This window comes from Antechinus flavipes, chromosome 6 (assembly GCF_016432865.1).
Source record: "Antechinus flavipes isolate AdamAnt ecotype Samford, QLD, Australia chromosome 6, AdamAnt_v2, whole genome shotgun sequence".
Classification (NCBI taxonomy): Eukaryota; Metazoa; Chordata; class Mammalia; order Dasyuromorphia; family Dasyuridae; genus Antechinus; species Antechinus flavipes.
The window spans coordinates 248,709,338-248,722,124 of record NC_067403.1 but is presented as its reverse complement, the minus strand read 5'-3'; the positions used below and the strand labels follow the sequence as shown (position 1 = coordinate 248,722,124).

Here is a 12,787-nt window from a genome sequence, read left to right as displayed (position 1 = left end):
CAGTATGAACCCTGCTTCTGTCATGCATTACTTACATGACACTAGGTAATTCTTTAACTTTTCTGGGAATGTTTCCTTCTCTGTAAAATGAGCAAACTGGGCTAGATAATCTCTAATCCTCTTCTCCAACCCTCTAAAGCTCCATGCCTCAGAACATGCCAAAAACTCTGAAAACCATCTTAAAATATGTAATACTGGAGCTTTCAAAAACAAAAACCACAAAACTCAGAAAACCCAAATGCTAAAGAAAATCCCACTCTCGTTCACCTTGTAAACATACAAACTGTCTAAAATAAAAAGTTCATAACCTTAACCAAGATAGGAGGTTTACTCCAAACTAAGTACAGATTAAGAATGGCAATTATTTCTGAGCCAAAAAGCAATTCTCTAATACATTTTAAAAACAGACAAACTGCTCATAGGATCATTCCTTTAGAACTCAAAATTCTTTTTTAGTCTGTACTTTTTTTTTTAGCCTGTCTTCCTGTAGAGTTTAAACAATTCAAAACCTATTATGTACAAGACATAGTGCTAGATACAAGGAATAGAGATAAAAACAAAAATGTCCTTGTCCTCAATGACCACACCTTCTACTGGGGGGGAATAAAAATATTGTGTACAATATTACAACCAACAAATTGATAAGAAATGTTTAAGAGAATTCCTCTAAGATTTAACAACTAATTGGCTACATGGGTTGATGGAGAAGAGAAGACTTACTGATGACTGTGATATTTCTCTTATCTAGAGAGAAAGAGGAAATTTAAAGGAGGATTTGGTGTGGAGAGCAGGTAGATGCTTCAGTGGATAGAGTGCTGCATTAGGGCTGGAGCCAGGAAGACTTGAGTTCAAAAACAGTATAATACACTTATTCACTGTGTGATGAGACAAATCATTTAACCTATTTGCTTTAATCCAGTGGAGAAAGAAATCGCTTTGCCAAGGAAAACCCCATGGACAGTTCACAAAATCATGAAGAGTTGGACTTGACTGAACAATATAACTCTATAGTTTGGAGTAAATATTGAATTTTATATGCTTTAGTATTATAAAAAGTTACTATTAAATCATAATGGTACCTCTCTCTGTTAAAATTAAGTCTACTGGAATGGCAGCTCAAACTGATGTCTTTGTTCCTCAATATGATAAGGCAATGCTAATGAGCTCATGAATAAGGTACACAAAATATTTCTTTATTTATATTTGAGATATTTTATCGCCAAATAAGCAAGACAAAAACAAGGGGAATATAAGAGTTTTGTATGTGAACAATACTGAATGGTGTAAGTAAAGTTAGTGTAAAAAAGTATTAAAAAAGACTTCTATCTTTAAAAAACTGTATAATCCACTTATATATTATTATTTTGTATTATCTGTATCCTAGAGCACCATCAAGCCATACTTTATCTAAACTTGTTGCTTCCGGCAAAGTACAGAATAGTAATTTACACACATCAAGCAATCATGTTTGCTGAATTGTACTGAATAATAATAAAAGCATGAAGGTTTAACTCCATTAGCCAGTCAATTATCCTTAAGATTTTTGGTTGAAGAAAAACGTCTGAGTAAAATAGGCATGATGGATACTTATAGGTTTTCCAGTTTTTTAAAACAGTACAATTTTAAGATACTTCAACAACTGAAATTAACATCAAAGAATGACAAACAAGGGTGTATTGGGGGGGGGGGATCATAGATCTAGAACTGGAAGGGATCCTAAAGTGATGTATTCTAACCCCCTCAGTTTTATAGATGGAGAAACTGAGGCCCAGCAGTTAGGTTACTTGTCCAAGAATTTAAATGTCTGAGTCCAAGTTCAATCCTTTTTCTTCTGTACCACGTCGCCTCAGACTAAGGGATCCATCCAGGGTAAGAGTTTCTTTTCTCCAAAGTCTATTATTAATTATATTATAAAGTATCACTTTAAAAATCTGAGTTGGTCTTCTGGTCACTCTCATAGGGAGATGACTGGATGACTATACAAAGATTTGCAATTAAGAGGAGCTTCAATGCTGTGATCAAAGTTTAAACTTCAATAATTCACTTACCAAGAATGGTTCCAATGCTCTCTTAGGAACAAAGAGAACTCCTCAGTTTGGCTTATAAAGTCCTTCACAACTGAGCCTATCTTGCCATATCATGTTTCTAACCTATCACTTAAAAAAAAACCCTGACAACTATTTTATACCTTTATTATAATTATGATTATATATAAAATAAATATAAATAAAATAAATTTAAAATTTATTTATTAGCAAAATAAAGAGAATAAAGGTATAAAATAGTTAACAGGTTTTTTTGGGGGGGTATATCCACCATGTGTCCCTCAGTTACCCTTCCCTCACTAGGAGTGGGAGGGGTAGGGGAGGGTAGAGGGAAGAAAGCCACCACTTTCATAAATATTCAGAGTCCAGAAAAACAAATGACCCCATTGGCCTCTTGCCAAAAATGTACACCTCTCTTTGAAGTCTTTACAACCTTACATACACTACTCTTCTTAAATTCTATGGTCCAGTCACACTAATCTTACCAATATTTAAAATCCCTCTCTAGCCTTGTGCTAGCAGCCCCTTATGCCTCCAATGGACTCTCTTCTTCTTTTCCATCTCTGAGAACAGCTTATTTCCTTCAACCTCTCTTCGAGAGTCACTTTCTACAGTGATATTCCTGGTCCCCACAGCTGCTAATGCATTTGCATATCCTGTGTATATATTTATTTAAGGATATATATATAATCTTCCTCATAGAATGTAAGCTCCTGAGGGCAAGGACGGTCTTAGTTTTGTTGTTGTATTCCCTGAACTTAATATAGTGATTGGCACATAAGTTTCAGCTTCTGTTTATGTGGATATAGATTGGCATTTGCTACATTAGAAACTAAAATATAAGAAGCTATCTTTTTATTCTTTCCTTATTCCTCAAATTACATTTAAACTTCCAGTTTATGTTAATGTCAAGAGGCAAAACAGCAATTCAAAGATTCATAAATCTTCAAATAGGTCAAGGAAAAAGAAAATGGCATACAAGAGATAAGTTTTCCTACCAGTAATTATTTGGACAATTATTGCCAAGGGAGGTGCCTCATCTCTAACTCTTCAGCATATCTGAATAGCCACCATAGCACAAAGGACACTTTTTAATTAATAAGCAAAGGCTTCTTTAAATGGAAACTGAAATGAATTTTTCTATTACTTTCTCTTTTCTTACAAGTTAATCAAAGTACAGCACAAATGGAAAAAGGGGTAATAAAGTCTTACCTTTACTGGATGTCACTACTTTTTCTGTATATCTGAAAGAAAGAAGGAGTAAATGTAAGTGGAATATTTCCTGCATTTCCTTATTCACATTATTATACTGTTTTAGGAATCAAATAAAATTATAATCCATCTACTATGCAAAAGAAAACTTCATTAGGATTCAAAAGTGGTTGACTAACTTATTCCTTTTCAATGATAATTCAGAAATTTCCAATCACAATTCTCTCATGTACAAATGGATACAAATACAGATGGCTCTTGTCAAGCTATGCAACCAGAGAGGAGTTCAAAGTAATCCTGCCCATGTGCTACTTTTTAAAAAAGTACTGTTCATATATGTGTCATCTGCATTTGTTTAAATACCAATATATCTATCAAAAATGCATAGAAATCCTTTTATATTGCCAACAAATTCATGAAAAAGAGAAAAGCCATAAGCAAATTTCATTTTGCTTTAAAAGACAGAGTAGCTGGATAATCATTTTGTGCTCATGCTGACCCAAAAGACCTTTTAATATATTTCAGAAAAGTAATCGAGACAGTAAGATAAATAATACCCCACAAATCATAAAGTGTAAAGCCACAGTTGTGATTTTGAAGCTACATTACAAATTTTAAAGAGAAGGGTTTTCTACAGCCTAATTTCTTGCCTTTATATAATAGATTGCATATTTCTATAAACCTCTATTAATGTTAAAGTTGTATTATAAAAGCATTTACAAGTCAAAAAATTATGGCACAAAGGCTAATGCCCCAATGAAAAATATTAAGATCTTTCACAAGTGAGATAGGCAAGAAGGTAGCATAGTGAATAGAGTACCAGGCCTAAAGTCCGGGAATATTCATCTTAATGAATTCAAATCACCTCAGACATTACTAGTTTGTGACCCTGGGCAAGTCACTTAACTTTGTCTCAGTTTCCCTTACCTAGGAGATGAGCTAGAGAAAGAAATGATAAACCATTCTAGTATCTCTGTCAAGAAAACCCTAAATAGGGTTATGGAAGAGGTGGACAAGACAGAAAAAAATTGAACAGACAATACATGATACTGAAAAAAAAAAGCTAGAATATTGGGCCTAATGTATTAAGATGAAATTCAATAAAGATAAATGGCAACAGCTGTTCTGAAAAGGACATCTACTGTGAGTCCAGGGAGTTTGCAGTGAGGTGAGGCAGCCAAGCTCAAGAGGCATGGCTTCCAAGAACAGGAATCTAGAGTCCCAAGATCCTCTATTCTCCTCAGACTTTATCTGGAAAACTGTATAATAATAATGAGCAACTCTCGAAAGATTGATAAGTTGGACAATGTCCAGTAATATAATTAGGATGAGGAAATGCCTTGATTCTCTAACACACGAGGATACACTGAAGGAAGTGAGTATGTTTCATTTCAGCAGAAGATTTGGGGGGGGGTGAGGAAGGGCATGATGGTTGTCTTCAAGTCCTGGAAGGGCTGCTAAGTACAGGAGGGATACGACTAGTTCTGTTTGTCACTGGAAGGAAGTATCAGGAGCAGTGGGTCAAAATAATGCAATGAGGCAAATTTGGGCTCGATGTCAGGAAAAATTTAACAATTCAAGGTGTCTAAAATGGCTCAAGAAATAATGGAATCACCCTTGCTGCAGTCTTTCAGCACAGGCTGGCCACCAAAAGATGACCATTTTCCAAATGTTTAAGACTGGAGATTTCTTTCATGAATACTTGGATTAGATGGTCACAGAGGATCCTTGATGAATTTAATTCTGTCTTTAGGACCCTAAATGAGTTAAGAAGCACAGGAAGGAACTTCCTGAAGGTCCATACAAATGGATACACAATCATGTATGTATTCTATGTTAAACTTTTGTGTTGTTTGAAAAAGACAATAAAAGACTTCCAGTTTAGGCAAATAGGTACATCTGGTCTCACCTGACCTGAGAATAAATCTCAAGCTATAAGAAGTCCTTTGCAAATGCTTTTCTCATTTGAATACTCATAACTATTCTTTAAATCTTGGCTTGATTTTCTGCATTATCATCTTGCAAAACTTGAAGCTTATAGGACATTGCATAACACAAAGGGAAAATACTTGGATGATTTTGGCACCATGAAAGAATACAAAATCAAACAAAAATTCCGCACAATTTTAGTTCTTAAATATTAATTTTAGATACAAAGTAACTTCTCTAATCTCAACTATTACCTCAAAATTTCCTTCACCTTTCATCTAATAAATATTTATTAAAATTGGAATCGTAGAGAATATTAAACCAAGAGGACAATCCTTCAGAAATGTAATAAACAAAGTAAAAATGATTACCAAGTCAGCAAATTGTAAACTTAAATACCATTCAAATTGGTTAATTTTGCATTTCTAATAACTAGAAGCCTAGGACTCTAGTTTGAGATTTGTAGTTGCACATTCTTTACAATCTACTTTTAAGGAAAGGAGACACAGATTATAAGCTGATTATCTGGGATTTATTTAAAAAAGGAGAAAAAAAAGTCTCCTCTACCTCCAATCTTTCTACCATGATTCAAAAATACTGAACACTTTTCTGAATGAAAAGACTAAATTATAGTAGTTACTATAGACTACTTCTGTGAACTGAATGTGGCATAACTTTCCCTTAACCAAAGTTTCTGATTAAGCAGAACCTTCTTACATATTAACATTAAGATGATAATTAATATTTGTCGTAAGGAAGTTATTTTTACAAACACGTGCCTTTTAATCAGTACTCTGGAGATGAATACAGGTATGAAATTCCTTTCTATTGTAATACGAGATGGAGAATTAGAAGAGGGAGGACACAAAATTTAGGATATTTCTTCTTCCTTGCTGGCAACATGATGTATAAGAAACAGCACGTATAAGAAATACTATTCATTTTTAGCAAAACAATACAATTATATTTTTGAGTCTTTCACAAACAGAAACAATTCAAAATTTTAGTTGCAGCATCCTTTTCTGAAACAAATAGATACTGTGGCAGTGAATATAGTTACTACTTCTGAAATTATATTGGAACAGTTAGGCTGAAAATACTGTAAATAATGTTTTGCTCAATTATACATCTTTGTAATGGGTTTTTGTTTTTCATTTGTTTACAAGTTGGAGGAAGAGTATGAGAGTGGGAGGTTGAGAAGATAAGATTATTCCTGATTTCAAAAAATGTTTAATTAAAAAAAATTAAGCAAATACATATTTTGTGGCAGAAATGTAATACTGATACTTTTAAGAAGTGAGTAGGAAAGCTATGTTGAAAGGGATTGCTTTCTCCTAATATACCATCTGCCTAAAAAAAAAAAAAAAAAACCCTAAATAACTGTAACTTAACTGAACAAAGACAATTCTCTAAGAGTGACATAATGAATTTGTAAGTTGGGCATCACTATAAAAGAGAGGAGGTGGGAATTCCTCCTACATACTATCATGCCATCCATTCAAATGGACCCAAGTAGGAGTTATAAATCTCTTATGACTACCAAGTGAAAACTGCAATTACATCCAACAAGATGTTCAAAGTTATATACAGTATAGTATGTCTATTTCAGCACCAGTGACTTAGCTATGAGCCTCTGAATTCTTTTAATTGATTCCTTAAAGAAGGAAATGAGGTTTAGCTTTCAAAATCATTTCCTCATATTTCAGAAACTGTATCAAATTTTGATCAATCTGCCATAAAAGGTCAAAAATAACTGTACTTATTATTCGAGTAAATGGCTATGACATTCCAAAAATAACTTATGAGTAGTTGATGAAGCACTCCCATTAATTGAGCAACTTAAAATCTGTCCTAATTTTGGAAGCAAAAATACTTTTCTTTGTTCACTAGACTGGTTTCTGTCTAGGATATTCCAACTACTATCATTTATATTTTTGGTAGTAGAAAGCATTTAATTCAAATTTTGCCCAAGACTCTGTATTTTCAATTAGCTAATTTTCTTCAAATCATAGGTTTGGGAAGCTGAGAAAAGCACCTGGAGGTGAATTTAGTCCAACCTTATCACTTTTACAGAACAAAGTGGAGCCCAGAAGAAAAGAAACATGTTTTTATTAAGTGCCTTATTATGTGCTAAGTGCTTTACAAATACTTAGGTCATTTGTTCCTCATTATAACCCTGAGAGGTAGATAATATCTCCATTTTACAACTGTGGAAACTGAGGCCCTCAGAAGTTAAGAGCTTAACCAAGGACCCACAGCTGGTTCTCTCAATGACTCTCTGTTTCATGCAGCTACAGTAATTAAGTCCTGAAAAGCTGAAAATGACCATGAATGAGAAATAATCCTCTTCTATTATGTCAAGTTATTTCAATAAAGGTAGCGACTATGACATTTAATTGCTTTTGTCTCATTTCATGACAATGTCATTTTTTTTTCCTGCCACACTGAAGTAATTATTTTATTAGTAGTTTCTGCACCTGGAAATAACTACTTGAGTTAAAAAAAAAAAAAATTTAACACCCAGGTAATTCTACTGCAAAATTTTTTTTTAAAGATTCTAAGTCAAAATAAAAATGGAACTAGACTTCAGTTCAGATCATGGGAGGAGTGAAGAGGGAAAAAATGTGAAAAACAACAACAAAATAATCATATCCTAATTCAAATGGCACCTATACAAAACATTAAGTAATGTAAACATAAAAAGTCACAGAAGGAAATTAAAAAGGTTTAGAAATTAGCTGAGACGCTAGAGCCAGTGTCAAACCCTGAGGTTCAGGACTGTTTTTCCTCTGTCCTTGCATCTCCAAATGGCAGTGCCTGGCACTCAGCAGGGGCCAGATAAATGCCCTTAGGGCGCAAGACTGAAAAGACTAAGGTTCTTCGAAGAGGTCTAAAGTTAAGATTGGACCCCAGGGCGCAAAGAGAGAAAAAGGCAAGAGAAGTAAATGTGTAACTGTGGGAAGTAGCTCTGGGATATGACTCAGGTAGGAAGGTGCAAATGTTGGGGAAGTCAAGGAATCGGGGGATTGAAAGGCTAGATCTGGAGCAGAAAGGCCTGGGTTCCAATCCTCCTCGGGATGAGTCACTGCTAAGGAGGCTGTGGGGGAGGACACCCCTGAACTCGATGGGTTCGTTTCCGGTTTCCACAAAAACACGGAGGCATGCCGCGCAGCGCCGGGACCTGTTCACGGGGGCGGTTGTTCTAATTTTCGGGGTCTCGTGAGCCCGAGGGTGCAAGTACAAAGAGAACGCTCGCCACCGCGGGTCGGGGGAGAGCCAGCGGGCCACTTGTTTCTCCCCCACTCGCGGCCCCCATGCTGTACGGGCGCTTTCCCCTCCTCACCCTTTCCCCCGTCTTTAGCGGGGCGCCGTCCAGCCCGGGCACTGCCCTCCCAACAGGAGCAGGGGCCGCTTTCCCTTTTGCCTAGGGGTCCCGGTACCTCGCATACAACAAGCACTTAATGCGGGAGGCAGAATAAGACCCCGCTTCAGTCCCTCCCCGTCCGGCGGGGCAGGGAGCGCCCTGCGCCAGTAGGGGGCAGAGGCGGCGCGCGCGGTCACGTGGAACGGGCTTTACGGAGGCCGAGAGGGGGGGAGGGTGCCGCGGTGACAAGGGGGAGGGGGAGCGTCTCCAGGCTGAGTACTCACGAGAGTCGGGAGCTCTTCTTGGCCGGGGCCGGCTCCGCTGCCGAGGACTCCTGCCGCGCTTCCGCGGAGTCCCCCGTCCGGGCGCTGGGGCTGCTCCTCCGCCGCCGGGGATACTCAGCCTTTCTCCGGCGGGACGCCGCGGCTGCAGCCGCGGCGGCAGCTGCGGCCCGGCCCCGCTCGCGTCCTCCCCTCAGTACCCGGCTGCCGGTGGACCCACCGGCCGCCGCCGAGGGTGGCGGCGACTGCTGCTGCTCCTGCTGCTGCTCTTGCTCCGGGGCCGCCTCGGCCGCTGCCGCCTCCGCCCCTTCCTGCTCCGGTTGCTCAGGCTCGGGCTCGAGCTCCGGCTGCTGCTGCTCCGAGGGTCGCGGCTCCTCCGTCCCCCCCGGCATCGGGGCTCGCCCGTCCCCGCCTGCGGCTCTCCTCAGGCGGCGGAGCCGGCCGCGCCGCTGCCCCCCTCCCCCAGTCCCTCAGTCCGTCCGTCCACCCGCCCGGCTCACGCTCGGCCCTCACTTCCCCCTCCCGCTCCCGCCCCCTGGGCCAGCACCACCACTCACGGCCGGGCCGCCGCCAGCGGCGCGCGCGCGCCCGCTTACCGCCGGCCAATCAGCGAGGCTCGGCTGCTCCCCGGGATCCGCCCCCGCGAGGAGCCCCCACGCGCCCCCCCGACCCTCACCCCGCACTCCTCTCTTTGGCCAATCAGGAGGTAGCTTCAGAGGAGCGCGCGAGGTTTCCTTCCCCCCGCGCACCCGTTCTCACCGTTAAACGGCCGCGTCTCGCGACAGTCCCAATGTGACTTTTTTCCTCCCTCCCCGCGTCCAGAGACCCCGCCCCACGCACTCCTTCCTCCAGCCCCCGAGGGAGTTTGCGCGCGCACCCGTCTTGAAGCACTGGGGCTGCTCGCGCTACCGGGGCCCTTTCAACCCCTCCTTCCCCTCACTTCTTTCACAGGCCACGGAAGCTGTCCTGGCAGGCCTTCGGTCCGGGCCTCGGGCCTCGGTCCCCTCTTCCAGTTCTCTGGATCTCCCTGCCCTCAGCTTCTGCCAGGTCTGGCGAAGAGATGAGGGTAAATTTTTGAGCTGTTGCTTCTCCTTTAAGAAAAAAAAAGGTTCATCGGCTGGAAGATGAAAGTCCGTATCAAAATGGCGGCGGCTCCGCGGGGGGCGGGGCTGCAAGGGCTCTCGAGCCCGCCTCTTCTCTGGCGCATGCGCTAAGCCCCAATGCCAAAGAAGTCTGGGACTTGTAGTTCGGAGTAGGGGGCCTAGCCGGAGGCAGTACAGGAAGGGAGGGATTGCACAGAGGATTCTGGGATAGAGTTTGTGACGCTTGACACCATGGGAAATGTAGTTTTGCTTCAAAAAGGCTTTCTTCCTCTCTTTCCCATCCTCTTCCCCTTCCCCCCTCTCATCTCCCTCACCCTCCCCACTCCCGGCGCAGGTGCTCCGGGACGGGACAGGTTTGCCGGCAAATGAGGCGTCTTTCGCCGAGATTCTAGGATGTTCCCCTTCTGTCTGCTCTCCCTGGGGATGAGTTCTCGGCCCAGTAAGCAACTGGGGATGCGATTTAAGGGTGCTGTAGTTATTGTTAGTTACGGATGAAACATTGCGCTTTGACGTGGCCGAAACGCTACGTTTAGCCAGAAAGGGTTAAAAACCTACTCCCCGTTCCCGCTGCTAGTCAGTGATACAGCTGGAACTGGAACCCGGACTCCGGCCAACCTTCGCTGAAGGGCCTCCTCGCCGTTTGCCTGGAAGGTCTCCATCAAGAGAAGTGAGGCTCGACAAGCACTTTACCGAGCTTATTTAGAGGTCGCCCCACCAGCCCTCGGGGTGGTGGTGATGGGGCGGCCCTTGGTGACCCATCAGGCTTTTCTGGGCACTTCCTTCTCCCGCGCATTTTCCGGGAGGAGGAAATTGAGGCAGTTAAATTGCCTGCTCAGCGTCTGAAGCTGAACTTAAAACCCGAAGGAGAGGAATTTTCACAACTCCACGGGCCATATTTTACAAACGAGGAAATTGAGTCAGGGAAAGGTTGACTTACACGAGGTCTTACAGCTAATAAGTATCTCGGGAGTTGATTCCTAGGTCTGCTTCGTCACCTAGTTGCTTCGTGGGGGAGGGAAGTTGAGCAAAGTGGCCCCATGACATCCTGAGGTCGTGCTAGCTCAATGTTGGAATTGAAAAACTTGGGTTCAAAACCTTAACCTGCCTCTATCTCTGGGAGGAGGAGCATGAGCCGGCAGCGCTGTCTGCAGCCCTTTGATTATGAGATGGTCATGGTTTCTTCCCCAAGACTCAGTTTACCTTTCTGACTGTTCCCCATGCTCCGAATGTTCTTCCTCCTCATTCACAGACTTCCCCAGATTCCTTTAAATCCCAATGAAAATCCCCTCTTGTACAGGAAGCCTTCCTTAAATCCCCTCTTAACTATCTTGTATGGAGCTTACTTTGTATATACTGGTTTGAACCCTGCTCCCCCATAAGATTGTATCCCCAGTGCTTAGCACCATGCCTCTTAGGAGGAATTGGTTAGTAGGCATTTAATAAAGGTCAATTGATAAGTTAATATGTGTGTGACTCCTAAAATGTCTGCTACTTGAGAGTTGTATTTTTGCATGCTGGATTTAGAGTCAAGCCAAGAATGAGAATCCCCGTCAGGCCCTGTTTGGGCCGTGAAAAGTCAGAACTTGGTCTAAGAGGTATGATGGATGGAGCTGTGGTCCTGGGCCCAGGAGGGCCTAAATACAATCCTGTCTCACAAGCAGATGGAGAGAGAACTAAAGCCCTTATGAATCTCTTTTAACACACTGTAAGACACTTAAGTGCTATCTAAAACACTAATTACTACTCTTAAAGTCATTATTCTACTTTGTGGATCTAGAGTTGAGACGCAGCTTAACCTAACAGCTGGCCTCAGAGCCTGGAAGAACAGGGTTCGAGTTCTACCTCTTATATACTGGCTGTTAGAATTAAGACACATTTCCTCCCCTCTCCCCCTCTTTTTTTGAGGCAATTGGAGTTAAGTGACATGATCAGGATCACGCTGCTGAAGCCAGGTGAAGTGGATAGAATGTCAGGTCTGCAATCAGCAGAACCTGAGTTCAAACATGGCTTAAGAGATACTAACTCCTGGACACTGTCAATACATTAGTCCTTTCAATGCTCCAGAGTTGGCTTGAGAGGCTGCTGTGGGGGAGAAGGGAGCAGTCTTCATTGTGTTTGCTCATCAAGGAGTTCCTTCAGCCAATAGAACTCTAGGTCTGGGCCAAATATGGCACCAGAGGGGCCTTGGAAGTTAGAGCCAACCCCTAATTTTTAGAGATTAGCATATTGAGTAAATAAAGGGACCTGACCAGGCTGCCTGCAGTACTTTCCCCATTGACTGCTGCCTCCTGGGGTGCCAGGGAAGGAGCCCCACTTTGGCATTGGAGGACATGGACTGGGGTGGAGAGGGAGAGAAGCCTGGCTCCTGGTGTTCCCCACTCAGCCAAGCTTCTTATAGCACTTGCCCCTGCCTTTCTGGGCATCTGCTTCCTCCTCCATTAAATGAATCAGAACCACTTGAAACTCCAAATCTTTAATCCTGATGTTTCCACTCTGACTTCTGAAAGCAGAGCTCACAGCTGGGAGCCCTAATTGGCTTTCCCTGCTGGGTTCTCACTACTGCACTCTACTGCCTTCTGCCGATTTGTGACCCTTCCTTTGGTTGTTTCTCCTTAGGCTTGTCTCCTCAGCTTTAAAATGATTTTACAATTACCTCCAGGGCTCTTGTTACTCCAAAACCCGGTGTATCTAAGTCTCTTGGAGAAACGAATCATTACATTTCTACATTATATTACATTACAACTCCCAAGCAGGTCAGTTCATCTCTCTGAGTCTCCTTTTCATGATCTATAAAGTGGGACTGATACCTGTATTACTGATTATAAAAGTGGTTATGAGGAAATGGGAATTCTT

General features: G+C 42.1%; 1 protein-coding gene across 3 annotated transcripts in view; it reads right to left on the bottom strand.

The window, feature by feature from the left end:
• The window catches only part of ZFP91 (ZFP91 zinc finger protein, atypical E3 ubiquitin ligase), a 33,182-nt gene extending 23,896 nt beyond the window's left edge, over positions 1-9,286 (bottom strand). The window contains exons 1-2 of one of the 3 annotated variants that reach the window (XM_051966653.1): positions 8,835-9,286; positions 3,258-3,289 (exon numbers count right to left, since the gene is read on the bottom strand). In XM_051966653.1, the coding sequence (XP_051822613.1) occupies positions 3,258-3,289; positions 8,835-9,223 (421 nt within the window). In that variant the 5' untranslated portion in view covers positions 9,224-9,286. The remainder of the gene's footprint in view (positions 1-3,257; positions 3,290-8,834) is intronic. The other 2 variants (XM_051966652.1, XM_051966651.1) reach the window with 2 other exon arrangements.
• Between the last annotated feature and the right edge of the window lie 3,501 nt (positions 9,287-12,787).